At 48.0% G+C, this 19220-nt stretch overlaps 3 protein-coding genes across 4 annotated transcripts; 1 reads left to right on the forward strand and 2 right to left on the reverse strand.

The window, feature by feature from the left end:
* Positions 1 to 319: 319 nt before the first annotated feature.
* Positions 320 to 3083, forward strand: LOC128306293 (protein Cep89 homolog). Its single transcript, XM_053043740.1, has 5 exons — positions 320 to 590; positions 988 to 2096; positions 2159 to 2288; positions 2364 to 2531; positions 2593 to 3083. The coding sequence occupies exons 2-5, from the start codon at positions 1028 to 1030 to the stop codon at positions 2909 to 2911; spliced, it is 1686 nt and encodes a 561-aa protein (XP_052899700.1). The 5' UTR covers positions 320 to 590; positions 988 to 1027; the 3' UTR covers positions 2912 to 3083.
* LOC128306272 (filaggrin) lies at positions 3033 to 9592 on the reverse strand. 2 transcript variants are annotated; one of them, XR_008287586.1, is made up of 4 exons: positions 9333 to 9592; positions 4176 to 7781; positions 3903 to 4107; positions 3033 to 3538 (listed from the first exon to the last, which is right to left on the reverse strand). XR_008287586.1 is itself a non-coding variant. In XM_053043738.1 (3 exons), the coding sequence occupies exons 1-3, from the start codon at positions 9516 to 9518 to the stop codon at positions 3988 to 3990; spliced, it is 3912 nt and encodes a 1303-aa protein (XP_052899698.1). In that variant the 5' UTR covers positions 9519 to 9592; the 3' UTR covers positions 3033 to 3987. The 2 variants fall into 2 exon arrangements, 1 of the variants encoding a protein (XP_052899698.1); XM_053043738.1 differs by having other exon boundaries at positions 3033 to 4107.
* A 1092-nt stretch (positions 9593 to 10684) lies between these two features.
* LOC128306256 (uncharacterized) lies at positions 10685 to 15535 on the reverse strand. The gene is made up of 6 exons (XM_053043737.1): positions 15362 to 15535; positions 14494 to 15277; positions 14260 to 14423; positions 12124 to 14198; positions 11934 to 12054; positions 10685 to 11845 (listed from the first exon to the last, which is right to left on the reverse strand). The coding sequence occupies exons 1-6, from the start codon at positions 15533 to 15535 to the stop codon at positions 11060 to 11062; spliced, it is 4104 nt and encodes a 1367-aa protein (XP_052899697.1). The 3' UTR covers positions 10685 to 11059.
* Between the last annotated feature and the right edge of the window lie 3685 nt (positions 15536 to 19220).

Genomic DNA, 19220 nt, shown 5'->3' on the forward strand with positions numbered 1-19220 from the left:
AAGTAGCATGCGTAGTGAAAACTTTTGAAATATTTCAACATTAGGGATTTTTGCCAGGGATCCAAAACAAAACCTCAAATTCCCCCAAATGTCGGTTTCTTATAAAATCATCATTGTTAAATCTAAATATAAAATACATAATTCGTAAATAACTTAAAAATAATTTTACCATGCGCTGAAATCGTAGAAACAGAATGTCACATGCCGATCGAGCAGTTTTTTTTCATTTCAAAACAACACTGAAATATTTCACGCCGTTTTCACTCGCTCGAGACTGCTCGATCCGTTCGTTGGGTCCGTTTGCTTGCGAACCCCCATCGCAACCGCACACGGTGTTTGTTTGTTTATTTGCTCCTGGCATTTGTAACTAACCGAATTTTACGCGACGAATTTCCACACTTTCTTCAATGAAACACGCGCCAACGCTGGGCGCAGTTAATTTTCTGCTGGTTCGTCAAGGTATTTCCCATCGATTTCCGTTCAGTTTCGGGTGTGCCCGCAGGTTATCGTCTTTCCCGCGTGCAGATAAGTTCCGTATGCAAATGAAGTGATTGTTTTTCTTGGCTGGGTGTTTCCGTGGTGTAAGGGAGGTAAGTTACAGCTGCTTTTCTTGGGCGGACGTGCAATGCAGTTCACTCACACCAAAGCCGACCTACTTTCGGGTTGGGTAACTGATTTCCAAACATGCTAAATTTGGGGGCCAAAAGTAGCTGGATTCCAACTGTCTTCATTTTGTTATTGAATCTCTCGTTGAAACGTGTTGAATTCTAAATTTTTAAGGTTTTATAAGGTGTTTGAAATTGCAGGAAAGCCTAGAATTCCGCCCAACTAGTAATAAACTGTTGTCATCAGTTTACACGACAGTTTGTAGGTCAAGGATAATAACTTTGCATGATTGATTTGTTTAGTTTAGGATTGGACATATACCGAATGCCCTTCTCACAAGGTAACATTCCCTCGTTCTATTTCCTTTTTCTTTTTTTTCAGACGCTAAAATGTACATCCTTAAAATGAATACAAAAGGATCATGTGCTCCCGATTGCCGAAGCGTCACAACGTAGAACCTGTGTTCCGTATAGTTTCCCAGCTCTTTGCTGGCCAATCCGACCTGTCGTCTTCCGTTAGCACTACCGATCAAATGGGTGACTTTTACCGAATGCCTGCCGACACGATCCACGAACAGGATGCGTTCCTTCCTGTGAAAAAGCTCCCCAAGCGCCGAGTCCATCGGAAATCGCGATCAAATGGTGCGGCTCTAATGCATTCCGGGACGATCGTGAGCCGTAGTAAAAGCGTGGATGATTTAACAGCACCGGGCGTTGCTTCCGAATCCGATACCGATGAAAATGCAACAACCAAAATGAACCGTACGATCACATCAGGACACAACACGGAAAAACTAATTCAATTGAAGGATCAACAGATTGCAAAGTTAATCAAAAAGCTAACCGCGGTGTTTGAATGCAACAATCAGTTTGCAGTTGAACATGAAAAACTACAAAAGGAGTACCAGCAAGCAGTTCAAAACCTGCGCACACTGGAAACGATCCAGGCAAAGAGCTGCGACCGTTGCGCATCGTTCGACGCTGAGCGGAACCAGCTGGCGAAAGAGAATGGGGATCTGCGAAACGATGTAAAAATGATGAAGATTCTGGTGTACCGGTTGAACGTACAGATCGAACGGTACCAGGACACGATACGGGACGGGAAGAACAGCATTCCGAAGCTCGATTTTGTCGACAGTACGTACGGTGGGGCGAAGGACAATCTTAACTGGGGACCGGTAAACTCACACACGCTCGGTCCGTTGCTGAATGCGTACGAGGAAGCGATCGCCGAGAAGATGGATCTTGTGCAGCAGTACGAATCAGAGCTGGCCAGCTTTACCGGGAAGTTGAAAAAGGTGCTGGAAGAGAATGAAGCATTGCAAAAGGCCAACGAAGAAGTGCGTGCCGGGCAAGCGGGCTGGTCGTCGGAAAAGGCACGCCTACAGGCGCAGGTTGACGTGTTGCGAAGTAAAGCGGAAGTGCAGGGCAAACGTGCCGATTTAGCCAAAGAAAAGTTGGTGGAGGTGTTAAAATGCTACGAACAAAAAGGTAAACGTCGTACGTTGCTTATTGCAAGTAAACAAATAAATAGAATCCGTTTTGTTTTATAGTACAAGCGCAAAATTTAGACATTGAACGACTTCAAGAGGCATACTCACGCGCAAAAGGTGAGCTAACATCACTGCGAAATCTTCACCAAAACCCAGAAGTGGTAGCGGATAGCCTGAAGGAATGCCAGAAGTATGTAATCGATAAAACCCCATAAAATTCCCAGAGCTATCCGCTCATTACTCACCCGTAATACTTCCTTCACAGACTGCTGGAAGAATTACGAATGCAGCACACCAACGAACGCACGCGATCAGCAAAGGAAACGGAAACAATCAAAGCCGACTTACAGCAGAAGTCAACCGAACTAGAGCAACTGCGCCAAGATTATCAACAGCAGCAGCACATCTTCGAGCGGCAAAAAGAAATCAATGAGTAAGTAAATTAAGCCGAGGATTCCTCCTGCTTTTCCTACATGTACGCCCTCCATTTTAAGAATCCTCATGGGAAAGAATGCCACACTGAAGCAAACGCTCGAACGCGCCAGACAATCGAAGGAAATACTAAAGCAGCGCCTCAAAACGATGATCAGCTGGGGCAAAGGATCGGAACAGCGCAAAGATCAGCTGCAGGAGTGTTGGCGTAACATTCGCGCGTTGCAGGAGCAGCTGCAGCAGCGCGATCTACAGCTGCAAACGCTGCAGCAACGCTTCCAACACGAACAAGATCAGCTGCAGCGTCGACTGCGCCAGCGGGAAGACACACTGCGTAAGATATTGGCCGATAAGGCACAGTTTACTCACCGTCGTAGTTGAGGCACACTGACACAGAAGTGTGTCCATATGTACTAGTCAAAAGGAATCGCTTATTACTGAAATATAACGAAGGATATAACGGTGTAAGAAGCTAAACATAACACAACCCGTTGGTGGCTTGGTTCGTTGTTCGTATTGCATATTGATCGATTAATTTCGGCTCTCTTTTATTACCTTCATTCTCTAGATATTGACTTCATATGTGTTTCGCATTTAATTCGCCCTCCTCTACACTACATGCACAAAAATCGTAACCGTATACGATTTCGTTCGTTATATAAATACAATAATTTGAAACTCTCTGGCTCACCGTTAATCTTCGCCTATATTCGCCCTGTTTTCTTTTGTCGTCCTGTGAAATCGTATTGCTTGATGAAAGGAATCTCAAAATAAACAAATGAAGATGATAGTGAGTTATGTTAGGTTTGTCGAAGAATACGTACCTTTGTTTGTTTGCTAGAATCCTGCTCTATTAGTGACTGGTTTGGTTTGGCTAACCCCTTTTTTTCTATACACAATTTCTTATATTAATAGCTCCGGTGCATTCACCTCCATACACTTGCAACGCACACTTGTCTCAATTTTGTTTAACTTTTTGAGTTCCATTGTACCACCTCTGAAGAAAAACTGAAAAAACAAACGGATGAGAAATTTTGATCGCGAAAGCGACAATCTTTTCATGAGCGAGAATTAACGGAGCTGTTCTGTTGCCGAGTGTACGATAAAGGTTCGTACCTAATTTTAGCAACACCTAGGTGAACGACAAAATCAAAAGTTAAAGAAAAGCATGATATTCTCGTGATATGATGTTGCAACAACTGATAGATTCACAAATCAATTCATTTAGTTTGCGTAGTTGTTTAAACTACATCCTATCCAGTTGTCACAAAACCGAAAGCATTACTTCAAACAAAACGAAGTACAATGCTTGTGTATCAACTCTTTCTCTCTTTATCAACCACACGCGTCTGAGTGGGAGTTATCCCTTAACCGATGATTTCTAGCTCCTGTGGCGCAGCAACCATTTATGCATTGTAAGCAGCTACACTCCACAGTAGCGCTGGTTTTTAGTATCGTCATTCAATTGGCTGTGCGCTCGTGGTCGTTTCGATGACACCACCGGTCACTTCTTTGCTTTCCACCACCGCTAAGCTACCGGCAATGGTCAGCTTATCCGTGTCTTGGATGGACATTTTCTGTAAGCGAAAGAACCATTGTTAACCACTGTGTGACTAGAGTCAAACTGACACCCCACTACACATACCTTGACGGATTCTCCAATGTTATCCATCGATTCTTGTCCATCGAGCCCGGAGGTACCACCATCGCTTGCACCATTCGTCACATCATTACCGGCCGTTTGGGACTGTTGTTGCGGTTGCTGAGCCGTAGCAGATGGGGCCAGTGCCGGTGAGGGACTCTTTCTCGACGGTGGCTGATATTGTGGGCGCTGCACAAACATGTTGTCCAGAATGTGATCAATGTTCTCGCCACTGTCGACCGTTGCCGCGCCGGTGCTTGTCGTTGAAGCGTCCGCACTGCTCGCACCACCAGTGCTAACATCCGTCGCGGTAGATTCATTCGTATCGCCGGCTGCAGTTGGACCAGTGCGCGTGTTGGACGTTTTGTTTCCGGCCGTGCTTGGGGTGGTGCTGCTAGCCGTGACGGTAGGCTTGCGCTCCGGAGGTGCTAGAATCGGTATAGCGGCCGTTGGTCTTCGGCCAGTAGGCAGTGGCCTTGGTGCTTGCGTTTGCGTTTGTGGTGCATAGTACGTAATGCCACCGGACGGCTGGTACAAAGCGGTCGGTGGTGGACCACCAGGACCACCGGTAGGTGGCGGAGGACCACCGGGTACGGCTTGCGGTACAACACCGACCGCCGGTGCGTAACCCGTCTGAAAGCCGGTGGCGTACGCGCCCGGTCCCGGGTACTGTCCAGGGCTGACGCCCGGTGGTGCTGCTGCCGTTGGAGGTGGTCCAAGCGCGGGCACAAAGTTCATGGGAGGTGGTGGCGCTCCACCGGGCATACCGGTCGGTTGCTGCGGTACGGGTGGAACATTGGCAGGTTGGGGCGCGGGCATGTAGGCACTGGGGGCCGACACTGGACCCTGCATGTAGGCGGCCGCCTGTGGCGGTTGCGGCGGAGGTCCTTGCGTGGCATACGGTGGCGGTGCGTACTGCGGTTGGGGTGGGGGCGGTGCCTGAGTGGGTTGTTGCGGTGGTTGCTGCTGGGGCTGACCACCGGATGTCGCGGCCGTTACGTAATCACCCGGCGATGGTCCACCGGCGGCACCGGCAGGTGTGTAATAGAGGGCCGCCGTTTGATGATACTGCACCTGGGCCGGATTTCCCGGTCCTCCCGGTGCACCCTGTGCCGGTGGTGGTGGTTGTTGATGTGGTTTGCTAACACCCCCATGATAATCGGCCGGTTGCAGTGTCATCGGCAGACCACCGGGCGCTGGACCCGGCTGTGGAAGCTGCTGCTGGGTGTAGACCTGTTGCTTCTGTTTGTTCTGCTGCGCCAACTGTTCATGCTGATGTCGCAACAGTTGCTGATGTTGTAACATCTGCTGCTGTTCGTGCATTGCAGCAGCTGCTGCTGCGGCTGCTTGCTGTTGTTGTTGTTGCTGCTGCTGCTGTTGCTGAGCTTGCAATGCGCTAGCGTTGGCGGCACTTTCCAGCGCAGACCGTTGTCGCTGTGTCGAGTAACGTTTGGTGTTGCGAGGAACCTCCGTTTGCAGCATTTGTTGCTGTTGATGTTGCAGCTGATTGGACACTTGTTGCTGTTGCTGTTGCTGTTGCTGCTGCTGCTGCTGCTGCTGGACTGCTAGCGACCGTTGCTGTCCACCATAACCTTGTGGCACAACAGCTGCACCTTGCATCGACTGGTACTCCATTTGTACAGCCATACGCTCTGAAGACACTTGCTCGGATGGTGCCGATGGAGGCGTTTGAGCAACTATTGCCCGAGGTGAAATTTGAGATCGTTGATTCATCGGAAGATTGCCAATATTTGGCGGACCACCACCAGCTGCCACATTTGGCTGCATTCGGTCCATGGTGGATGAACCCGCATACAAAGGAACTCCATACTTTGAATGGTCCTCCTCCAGGTAGCCTTGTTTCAGCTTTTGTGTTGACTGTTGCTGCGGTTGTTGCTGCTGCTGCTGCTGTTGATGCGAATGTTGCTGCATCTGTCCCACTGACGCAGCATGGTGTCCGTAATGTTGCTGCGCTCCGGTTGTAGGTACTGACCCAAGAGAAGCTGATGTGGTCACTACATTCATCATTCTACCCTGCTGCTGGTTCGCGTCCGAGTGATGAATCCGCTCATTACTCACACCTCCAGCGTTAGGGCTGTTGCCGCTAGTATGTTGTTGCACTGTGCCATGGTTGTTCATTTTGTTGCTATTACTGCTGCCGGAAAGTGCACCGGCACTATTGCTATGCATCATTGGAGCACTGCCAGAGGTACCATCGGATAGCCCAGAACCTGCACCAGACCCTGGCAGAGGGCCAGTCACAGGTGCTCCACCATTACCACCGGTACCACCTTCCATGTTTTTGTTTCTCGCTTGATTTTTAAACTGCAAAGAGTTTATCACCTTGTAGTCTTTCTCCTTACTGTTTCTTGCACCGCTCAGCTTGTTCTCCTTATTGTGGTAGTTGTTGCGCGAGCCGCGATCTTCGTTTCGATAACGAAGTGAACCACCGTACTCAGATCTATCCCAATCCGCTCCACGATCCTGTTCCCGTTCGCGATCACCTCCACCGGCGCCACCACTCCAATCACCCGAGCGTACCCGTTCCGATCGACCCATAGACCGATCTTGACCACCCGATCGACGTACATCAGACGATTTGATGCGTCCCCCATCCGTTCCTCCGGACTGCCTCCGCTGGTCCGGACCGCCCGCCCCAGAACTTCCACTCTTTTGTCCATTACGGCCCCTACCAGTCGCACGTCCACTCTTGCCATTCGCACCCGCCAGCTCGGGAAATTCTTCGGGCCGCGGCACCTTCTTATGGCGCTGATGATGTTCCGCGTTCGAAGACTTCTGGTACGCATCCTCATCCTCCCAGTTGCGCGTGTACCGATTCGGTCCGCGTGCGTAACGACGCTTCCTGCGCGCCTTCGGTGGACCGTCCTCGCTGCGTATATCGTACCCGTACGCGAAAACGAGCTCGGCTTGTGATTTGGGCGCTTGCTCACTCTCATCGAAACGGTCATGCGTCCACCGATCGGTTGACGCTTGCCATTTCTTTGTCCCTTTTGCACCCGCACCACTGCCACCCTTTTCCGAACCGCGCCTCTCGCCACCATATAGACCGGGAGCGCCTCCGCCACCGCCTCCGCCACCCCCGCCACTACCGGGACCACCACCACCACCGCCGTGCGGATCACCCAATCCATCTCCCAGCCCGTCGTCATTGCGCTTCGAGCGCTGATCTCCGTCTCCATCCAGCCCAGAATCGTCCAGGTCGTCTTCCGCCGTACGATCGTCATGTTCGTAAAACGTGCCCTTCTTCGGGATATATTGCGGATTACTGCGATCCTCATCGTCGTCCACCTTTCGGCGGCTGTCCGCATCCTGCTCCTGACCGTCACCACTCTGACGCTCCAGCACCTCGATCACATCGTCCTCATCGTCTTCCTCCTCCTCCGTGCCGTCGTCTTCCTCATCCGTTCCCTCATCATCTTCTTCGTCTTCTTCTTCTTCGCCACCACTTTCCTCCTCTTCGTAATCCTCCTCCTCGTCTTCCTCTTCACCACCATCCGAAGGTGAATCGGAGGCTGTATCATACTCGGACTCGACCGTCGCTAGCCCGCTTTGCTGCGAAGTATCCTCCTGATTTGCCTCTTTTGTATTCTACAAAGGAAGAGAATATTCATCGTTTAATACTCCAGCAGTTACGCATGAAACTTATCCCAATAAAGTGTTATTCCAAGATCTCCAAGGCTCCAAAAAAAGGAAAAAAAAACCTTACCCTAAAAAGAAAAGCCTACTCCGTATACTACACATGATCGAAACGGAAAGAAGGTAACCTAATTGGCAGACCCATTTGCCGGTCGACACCGGTTGGTTTCCCGGAATGTGCAATCGTTATTAGCGCCGGCGCAACAGCGACGCGCAAGGTGCAGAAAAGCGAGTGAAAAAAAACCCAAGCAACCATAGCGTGATGATCGCGTTAGATCAACCATGCGAGCGAAGATCAGGCACTCTTGGTTTGCGCTGTATCATATATCGACCATCGGCGCACACACATAAAGCAAGGGAACAATGCGCATCAGTGTTGATACGCGGTGCAGGTATATCTCGCGGTTGGCCAAAACCACATCGTCAGCAAACACACGCCGCTACTACTGTGTGTAGTCCACCATTCAACCGTGTAAACGCATCGGCGCCGGCCACAATCTACTACCTACTCTCTCGATTGCCTTTCACTGCGGCCAGCTGTTGTTACTGCTGCATATCAATTTCCACGAAAGAAAAATCGTTCAGCCAATTGGTCTTCCAATACACGCATCGCATCTCTCGCGCCACTGTTGACGCTTTTTCTTCTTTCTTTGCCGAGCCACATGAAAGGAGAAATTTCGGTATTTTCACCTTCCGTGCGTGCTTTTTGTTGTGTATGTAGTCCGTAGGAGATGTGGAAGCATTTTTTATGTCTCTGATTTTTCTCTCTGCCCAATTTATCCGGCTTGGACAGCAATCACCGGGAATCGGGTGCCGAATCGAATTAATTGCACCGTTAACAACACCCGCTCAATTCAATTCGGTTTCCAGCAGCCTCCGTCCTTTTCCCCACACCACATCCTGCTTTTCCATTCCACCCTACAGGAAGGGTGAATTTTCTAATTTTTCCATAACAGAAGAAACCGAATCGGACCATTTTATTGCAGTCCGGTTTAGTTTGCGTTAAATAAAATATATGATCCTTTTTTATAGTTGTTCGAAATGTGGTATTCAACCCAATCTGGAAGAATGGTCATATTCCACAATCATTTATCAACCGGAACTAACTAAAAACATATTACAAAACATTATTAAACAAATATGTAAAAGAAAACTGTTAAAAAAGCGATCAAAGACCCGTACATCTTTCAATCTTCATTCACCGTACATGGGTTGTACTAGATAGGCGTTGTTGGGACCTGAATAGACCCTTTAAATATTCTTTTTCTAGCTCATAACAATTTCTACTCGTGTCTTGCAACATGCATCTTGGCCCACGGGAAAAGTGCAATGCAAAAAAGGTCAAGTTTGTTTATGCTGTTGTGCAACCTGCTCTTTGGCAGTAGCTTTCACCCGTTCTCCTACTGTTTCGTTGCTTCCCGTTCCGTTTCCTTGGATACCCCGTTCATTTGTAACAATGCCATCAACGCAATCATGGTTGCCTGTACCATTCGACAAACTTACTTCCGCTGAATTATCCGTAAAATCATCCGATTCCGATAGCTTCTGTTGAGCTGGCGGTGTGGTTATTGCTGCTGGTGCTGCTGCTACTGTTCCTGCAGGTGTCACTCCTGTCGTTGGTGATGCAGGGACGACCGCTGATGGTAGTGATACCGGAACGGCTGCTGTGACTGCTGCTTTCTCCGCCATTTCTCGCTCGGCAGTGAGTGCGAGTTGCTGCTGCTGATTATAATGAAGATTCAGCGAGCTTTTTCCTTACTGCGTCGCTTCTAACTGCGTAGGACGGATCGCTGCCCGTACTTCACTGTCCGGTATCTACCGGAAACGTAACCGAGCAACGCAGGACAAGGAAAGGGATCAGCCGGTACTTTCTTCGCACTCGTAACGCACAGACCGAACTGCGATGGTGGATGTTTCACTTCCCAAATAAAAAAAAACCGACACCCCTTCCCCAAACCCGCTGGTACGCACTTCTTCTTTCACCTGGCGTATCGGCGCACCAATCCACACTGTCTCACGCACAAATCCACACGCGATAGAAATGAATGGTCCCGTGGCGGTAAACTTACTGGGACGGAACACACGACAGTATCCGGCTTACGGTGCCCCGTACGTTCGTTGTCGTAGTCCGTCACCGTTTGTGGCCCTGCGAGGTCGTGATGAGTTTGTGAAATCTGCGAAAAAACAGAAGACCAGTGGTGGCTGGCGGACGCAAATTTCGCCTTTGGCTGTCAAACCTATCAGTCAACGGGTGAAAGGAAGTTGCGCACAGCCAGTCATCGTTTGACAGTAAGCGAACTGATGTCAAAAATTTCAAACAGAAGGGAACCTTTTTTATTCGAAACAAACGTTAATAATTATTAATATTTTCATTGTTATTCGAATAATCGTGATTTTCTATTTGGGATCATTTCGGGTTTTCCTTATTAAGGCATAAAATCGCTAAGTTTTTCATTCCAACAACTACTCTTGTTTTGCTCAAGCTTGTTTACATAAGATTAACTAGTGCTTCGCGCGAGGTAACGGTTCGAATGAGATTTGGTACTGGTATCGTATGAAGACCGGCGTTACTACTACTAAACCACCGATAACAATTTGAACATTAAATCAAAAACAAGTTTTTGCTTTATATGTATATTAACGTAAATAAAATAAAATTCAAACTCCCGTTGAATTAAAATAAAATAGTTTAGTTTGTTTATTGACAACATTAAAACACGATTCCCTAATCATCATATAAATTACAAACTGGTGTCCATATGTTAAAAATTTACTTAAAATTGATATTTAATGTACAATTTCTACCGTTTTGTACGCTCATTTCGTTTTCATCAACAAAAATATAGATGGTGTCTCACGTACACACATGCAAACACGTTTGGCAGTCTCTGAATTGTGTGCAAAAGTTTAAAAAAAAATGCCGTTCTAGTAGCTTAACAGCATTATGCACGCTACGACGTGATGGCGCGTTTAAATTATATCACAACGTTATTTTAGCCAGCACGTTACGTTTTCCTAATCAGCAGTACATAAGCATATACGTTCGATGAGTAACAGTGTACGCGGTAAGATTTTGCATTTTCCACTGAACCATAGCCGTTCGCGAATTGTGAAAACACAGCACAATACAGTACTTTGCAGTGGTTAATAAATTAGCTACCTACACGGAGACGTCGCAAAATGTTGCAACCATTAATATCAATCAATCGAACGGTTCCAACGATTCCTACCTAGAGCTTGGTTTCGTGGCGTACCATACCGTTCTTGGTGCCGTACATCCGGAAACGGGTCGGTCGGGCGACCCCTCCATTTCCAGCCGCTCCAGGGTGATACGGTGGCAAACCAGCACCTACCGCTTCTACACCACTAATCAGATCGAAGCTGTGTACCGCTCCCGGTTTGCCGGTCAATCCCACCGAACTACTGCCGTCACTGCCTGAAAGTAATGTCGGAATTGCCGGACTGCTTCGATCACCACCGCCCGATAGGTTGTAACCGTTCGCGAGCGGTACAGATGGATGGGGAAGCTGTGGGTGGATATTTTGAGGTGTCGCATTTAACGTTTGCCGGACAACGTTCACTGGTGGTATCGTTTGTCCATTCGCAAGCAGCAGCGTACCGCTTGGAGATCCACCCGAACCACCTGCATACATCAGTGCCATCGAAGCACCGATTGGTGGCTGGGTTTGAGCAACGCTTTTATTCAGATTGTTCATCCTCTGGCGAGGGAGTGGTTGTTGAAGATGGTGCTGCTGCTGCTGCTGCTGCGGCTGCTGCAACACTGATCCATGATGTCCATTGGTAAGGTTTGTGCAAGGTGTCGCGTTCTTCACCCGCCGCTGCGAGCTTGACGACAGGTTGGATAGCCGCTCCGACTCGTTATCATCTCCACTGTCCACATCACCATCGCTGCTGTTGGTGCTAGCGATAAAGTGCTCATTTTTCACCTTACGACCCTTGTTTCGTCGATAGTACTTAAACTCGCGAGGCAATGTGTACGAGCGGGGTAATGAGACCTGAAACGAATATTTTCCACAAGTGGTTAATTTTTATACATTGATTTTAGTACATAAGAAACACGCTCATGTTGATCATGCTACCAACCTGACTGTCAATGTCCGAAGGTATCCGGTGATGTCCATTATGTCCATCGTCACATCCAGAGTTATCCAAATTCTCATCACCACTGCTTTCCATCGGTTGATCGCGTTCCGTTTCTTGCAATCTGTAAGTGAATGAGTGAGTGATAATTACCTTAACAATTCCCACATTATCTACCACCAAACTGACTCACCTGAAGTTGGCCGCCTCTCGGGCCACCCAATCGAAATAAATCCGCGAGTTCTCTAGGTAGTGTGGAGCGAGCAGTATTTCCGGCGTTTTGGCACGTTGCATATTCTGGCGCTTGGTGTTGTTAAGATTGTTGATCACTCCCGCTGTCCCGCTGCTACCAACACCACCGGTACCGCCTGCAGAACCTCCCGCACCACCCACACTCGCCACTATGGCTGCCATCGTTGCGGTAGTAGCGGTTCGTCCCGATTTGTTGCTACTGTTCGTATTGTTCGCACTTCCGCTTGCGGATCCCGATTGCACCGGTGTGGTCGGCGTGCCCCGGCTGTCCAGCTTGCTCCTCGGCGGCGGTACTACGTTGTACGGGAAGGGAAGATTTTCGGCCCCAGCATTCTCGGTGCTACTGTACGTGCCGGACACTTGCCGCGGATGATTCGCATCGGTGTACAGTCGTCCGTGAGCATCGTACAGGATGGCACGGTTCGATTGAGCAATTTCCGTCGTGCGAGGACTTATCGAGGGGGCCCGCACACCCGACCCACCCCCATTTCCACTCGTAGCACCATTTATCAACCCAGCCGGTGTGCTGGCTGCGGCATCTGCATACAGATTCACGAAATTACCCCGATAGTTCTCCGCGAATGGATTGCGCGGGATGTTGTTGGGCAGAATCTTCGAACGGGGCATCACCTGGCGCGTTAGCGAATTACTTTCGGTGGCCGAGATTTGTGACGATATGGGTGACATGTTTCGATTGCCGGGACCTACCACCGGTCCCACCGGTACCGATGATGATTGCCCACCGGTGTCAACTAAACCACCACCGGTCCCACCACCAGCGGCAGCACCTTTCAAGTTAACCAACGCGGATATATTGATCCCGTTCAGCCCGAAGCTGTTGTAGATCGGATCGTAGTTGCTGTTAAACTTGTTTAAGCTGTTCACATCGTCCAGGTTAGCCGCTAGCAGTAGGTTCAAATCGTTGAACGATTTGTTCGCCACGATTTCCGCCATGTCCGGGCTGGACGTACGCCACTCGATCGGATCGAGATCGATGTGCTTCTTGGCGCGCGGTATCGGTTGCCTCGGTAGCGTTGTTTTGCCATCGTCACCGGAACTGAGCGTACCGGTACCGCCGGGACCACCCAGCTTACCCTGCTTGATCTCCTCCTCGATGATCTTCAGCTCGGCTAGCTGTTTCTGTTTCTTCTCCTGCAACTTCTGCTGGATGTTAACACGCGACCCAACGCTACTACCCTCATTCTCACTCGATCCGCCGGTATGCGAGCGGGGTAACGGCCGTCTCCAGAACGGTATTGCCATGGGGCCCATATACTGTTGCTGTTGTTGTTGCTGTTGCTGCTGCTGTAACTGCAGGAGCTGTTGCTGTTGTGCCTGCTGTTGTTGCTGCTGTGGTTGATGTGATAGCAATGGTTGTTGCTGTAGATACTGTTGTTGCTGATGCTGCTGTTGCAGGTGCTGTTGCACATGTTGCTGCTGTGGTTGTTGATGGGCCTGATGGTGTAGGAATTGGTTCGGCACATTCTGATGATCGGTTACGCCGGTGCCGGTCGAGTTTTGGGAAGCAATTGCCAGGTTCGGTGGTGGCACGAATGTTGTTGGTTTTTTCTTTTTCCTCTTCGTAGCCGCATTTACCGGATTCGAGAAGCGGCAGTTAAACACACCCGGTATGGCATGCGGATACTTTTGTCCACCGCCACCATTCATGCCACCACCGTTCAGTGCCCCGTGAATGCCTCCAACACCCTTGCAACCACCTCCACCAGCAATGCCCATCCCATCGAGCCCATTCTCATGTCCGGCCAGACAGCGGCAACCATCGGTTCCACAGTGACCGGTACATTTCTCCGAAACGCGCCCACCCGCTTCGTAGCCGAGACGCCTGACGTGAAAGTACCGATAGTACACGACCATAAAGAACAGTCCGGCGGCAAAGCTACCCAAAACCGCCAGCGGCACCAGGTACCATCCCTCGGGTCGATTCGGCCACACACCAACCATCCACAGACAGACGAGCAGGCAGTTTTCCGCAAACATGACCACGTAGAATGTAAGCTGAAGCAATGGAAATGGATCAGTATTACCAAGAATGCCTCAGAGATGATCGATCACTTACCATTTTTTGCCGATGTCTCACTTCTTGCAGATTGATGTAGGCAAAGATGTACACGAACGCGATCAATCCTCCGAGCGTTGTCTTCTTTAGCCGCGAGATCCGTTCACCATGGAACACATTCTTCGGTGAAATTAGCCACAGAAACATTGAAAACCAATGCAGTACTGCAAAAGAAAATGTTAAGTTGTGATCAAAACCTAGCTATCGGCATTCATTTATCGACGGCCCACTTACTTATCACCAAAAACACCCAATGGCTGTACACGGATGCATACACCGTGAGTGAGATGACACGCGATATTACCGTCCCCAGTCGCCACAGAAACTGAAAGATCACCCCCAGCCAGGTCAGCACGAGCCGGTGCACGTTCTGCAGCCGAACGTTCTTGCTGAAGCTGGCCAGCGCCCAGCAAACGCTAAACAGTGACAGCGTCGCCGACACCATGTTAAGATCGCGAAACGTTTTCTGCTGCTGTTCGGCCAAATTGGTCTGCTGAACGAGCGCCGTACTGGCCGGCAGATGGTGATGGTGGCCGAGTGTTTTCAGCTTCAGTGTTGCCGCCAGTTGCGCTTCGCTCTGCAGCGTCACGAGCACGTACAGCTGTAGCAGCAACATTGGGGCCGCCTCACAAAACGCGTGCACCAGCCGCAACATGCAGAGATCGCGTACCTCATGCTTGACATGGCGCAGATCAACCGGTACGAACAATTTCGCGTATCGCCAGAGCACACCGAGCTGGGTGACGTGCAGTGCGAGCACTATATAGCGGCTGTACTCGGACGTGCGGGAACCCGCCGTCCCGGGTCTACCATCGGTATCTTCCGTTCTACCGCCAACACCTGATCCATTGGCCGCGTTGAGACTGTTTGGTTTTTTCTTCTTCTTCTCCAGACTGCCACTGGTACTGCCCGGTGCGTTAGCACCCGTTTCTGCATCTTGTGAACCAGGCGGACCGGTGGTGGATGTTGTAGCATTACGGATTTTTCGCTTATTCAAATACCACCGGATGGACACGATCTGTGGGTGGATGTGTGAAGAACATTGGAAGCATTTAAAATACGCCCAAACCCGTATTTCGCGTATTTCGAATCAAAAACGTACCTGAGAAATTACCAGCGAAAACGTCACGATCACAATGACCGCGGCAAAGTAGGCGAACTTTTGACGCTCGTACAGCGCGTAACCTAACACCACATCAAACACGACGTCACAAAAGTAGCCGGCTAGCGAGATCACATTGAACAGCACATCACAGAGGGGTAGAAATTCCGTCATGATTTATTTGATTTTGTTGCTTCTCCCGCCAGGCCCTTGATCGATCGGTCCCGATGGATTAGGAAATATCTTCCAACTTGTGTGTTATGGAATTTGATTCATCGAATCGACAAATTAGGAATCTGCAATAAATAAAAACCAAACAAACAAATAAGCAATGAAGTACATATTTTTAAAAAGATTATCATAAAATTTGTGACAAGAAAGGTTTGCATTGATGATGCCAATATTTTTCCAGAACACACACTCTAACATTTTTAAAACGTCTGAAAACGCGTAAGCCATCTCTTTTCTGCAGTGGGACTCATGTATGTTCTCATACTCCATTTACATAATGGATTTGTACCACATCTAATTTAACATGCACGTCATGTTCAGTTGCGTACCACAAGAGTACAACAATTTACGGATCATGCCAGGTAGAGACCAAACAGAAACAACAAGAGAAATTCCCACGAGTACGCTCAGAACATATTTATTTAAAATTTACTCTATCACACGATTAACTGCTACATACATTCAAACTTGTGCAACAAAAAACACATCAAATACAAAAGAAAGCGGTAAAAACATGTTTTACCGCTGTAATAAATCTTTCGCATTCGATAGACTTCAACGCTGTCAAAAGACTTCAACAAGCGACGAACCCGCTCTAATAGAATATCGTGCAGATTGATCGATAAATAGTGTTTTTTAAGCATTTTTAGTAAAATAGCAATCTTTAAATCACCGAATAACACATTCTAACTTGCTACTGATCGTGCATTCGACTAGCTGCACATAATAGAACTAAACTCAATCAAAAGACTGCAACAAGCGACGAACCCTCACTAATAGAATATCATACAGATTAACCTATATATAGTGATTTTTTAAGCATTTTTAGTATAATAGCAATCTTTAAATCACCGAATATCATATTCCAGGTTGCTGCTGATCGTTCAATCAACTAGTTGCAGTTAATAGATTTCAACGCAATCAAAAGACTTCAACAAGCGACGAACCCTCACTAATATAATATCGCACTGTTTAACGATTTTACAGAAGTTTTACAAGTGTTTATGTTGCATTTCAATACGATAACATATTCTAATTCGCATAATTACATACTCTAGCTTACTATAGTTCGTGCTACGCGCAGACGAGACGCTACGATCCCTATCGAAACATACGGTAATAATTAAACAGTGTGAAGAAAGAAAGTTAGTGAGCATCACTTTTCCCGGCATGTTCCACGGCTCCACGGTGACATGCAAAGGGGGATAGCCAAGGGAAATATAAAACCGCATGCACATTGAAATCGGAATCGGTTGTAGCGGTGGTTCGACCGTTCCCGCACACACATCATTTACATTTCATTGAATGCAAATTAAACGATACCGGTTGGACGACGGCTGCGGATGAAGCTTACGGTGGTGTTGATGACGCATAGGATGGGAAAGACGTAGGGAAATTTTAACAGAAATAAAAACGAACAAACTTTATCGCGTATGGGACGATGTTGTCGCACATCCGCGCTTAACCCATGAATCTGTCGGACCCACCGGATACAACCCGTGAAACGCGAATCGATTTCCGGCAAACGATTGATTTGTTGGGTGTGCTTTCATTTCCCTGAATAGTTCACGAATTAGGTGAGTTTGTGCATGTGTGTATCGTGATTTTTTTAAAATAAAAAAAAAACGCTTACCTTGCTGTTTTCTATCCTGCTGGAAGTGTGTTATATTCTCGTTTTAACTCTCCTTTTTAATACGTTCGAAGGATAATAGGCTAAATGCCCTCGATCGATATTTCTTCACTGGGATTTAATGAAACCTGCAGCTTGTATTGTAGCCACCGTTATCACTGTTCCGCATGAGTTTATTAGCACTTTTGATCCACAACGATGACACTTTCTTGTACTTAAAACCAAATTTTTGTACACTACACTAACCACTAACACTTAGGCGAACTAATATGTTGCCACTGTACCGGAAGGGCAATGGCACGACGACCCGTTGGTTCGGTTGTTTCCGTGTGACAAACTGGCGGCGAAACGATGGTTCATTTGCACAATGAACGACGCTTCATGATCAATCGATTACTTCGACATTTTGTTGCCCTGTTGCAACCTATCATTAGCCGTTCGAGGAACTGCTAAATTCACTTCAATTGCACCTTAATTTGTTTCGCGATAAGTAATTATCGTAACGATCGTCGAGGACAAACCGCACCGTATGATCGATGTTGCATTCTTCGCCATTCGGAAACTATGCCCGATCGATCCATGAAATTGATCCACCGAAGGTTAAGCACAAGCAGCAGAAAAAAGAGAATGATTGCGTCCCCTTTTCAGGACCACACTGTGCAGCAATGTTGCAAAACGTACAGCCAAAAATCCGTTCGCAAAACAATCCGAACGTCCTCACGCACAGGGATTTTAAATAGATTTTTTGTTCACTACTCCGGTTTGTTTGTTCGGTGCCCGTTTCACTACTATTTCACACACGCAAGCACCAGCCAATCCAGCGAACGCGATTCTTCGTCGTTCACTGCGGGGCCATAAGCGGACGGAATTCAGGAATTCCAACAATTTCACATAAACAAACGGTTTTTCTGCACCAATACCATCTTGCGGTACGTCGAAAGCATTTCCTCGTACCCACACACACACACACGCTCGCGCACATACACTCCACAAATGCTACATGCCAAGAAGCGATTCGGTTGCCCTCACACACACAATCCCAAAGCTTATGTGGCTGGATGCTTTGCCACAGGAAGAGGGAAAGTCTTCAGCCGATCATACCCTTGGCAGGGTTTAATTTCGACATATTTTGCCTTGCTTGTGCACAATGTGACACTTCACTTGACTGATCGATCGGATCAACCGATCAAAATTTGCTCGTTTGGCAATGGCAGCAGCTTTCCTTGGGCGCGGAACCCAATTGACGTGTTTCGTGTCGATGGCTGCGATGCTCTGCGGGGCCTGCCCACGACATCCAATCCAATGGACCAATCGAAAGCGGGATGAAGTAACGAGAGTAGCGCTCCCCGGAATGGAAGGAATGTTAAGATGATTGCACATTCGTTCAACAGCACACCCTTTAGCCTTTAAACTTTAGCACCCGATTTTTCTTGCATCACCACAACACTTTGGACTTTACACCATTTCTACTATCAAGCAAGACAATGCAAATGGTTTTGTGTTTCATCACCGTCTAAAATATCACACTTTCTGGCGATGGGGATGAAGTTCCAACATTACTGCCACCTTTTGTGAGTGCCCGCCCGTACACTCTTCTTTACCTACACTTTACGAGCTGAAATGAAGCTTTATGGCCACTGTGCCACCCAGTCCACTCCAGGATGGTCTTTTTTCTCGCTAACCCCCGTCTGGTATGCACTTAATCTGCATCCGTGTTGTACAGGATGATCAGCACGGGCCTCTTTTCAGCATCCGATCGATCTCTCATCTGTTAAGTCACGAGAGGAGCAGTCTGTTCGCGTCGAATTACGGGTAATATTTTCGAACTTCTATTTTCAAAATGATCCCACATGCTTTCGAACAAAACAGTGGGCAGATTTGTGTGGTACAGTAATGCGGGTAAAAATGAAAGTAAGTTCAATTATTAACTACATTTTGGGGCTGAACAAGAATGTGGCTCTTTTCTTCATGCACGAAACACAAATGAGAAAATAGTAA

Source organism: Anopheles moucheti, chromosome 2, assembly GCF_943734755.1.
Source record: "Anopheles moucheti chromosome 2, idAnoMoucSN_F20_07, whole genome shotgun sequence".
NCBI classification, from domain to species: domain Eukaryota; kingdom Metazoa; phylum Arthropoda; class Insecta; order Diptera; family Culicidae; genus Anopheles; species Anopheles moucheti.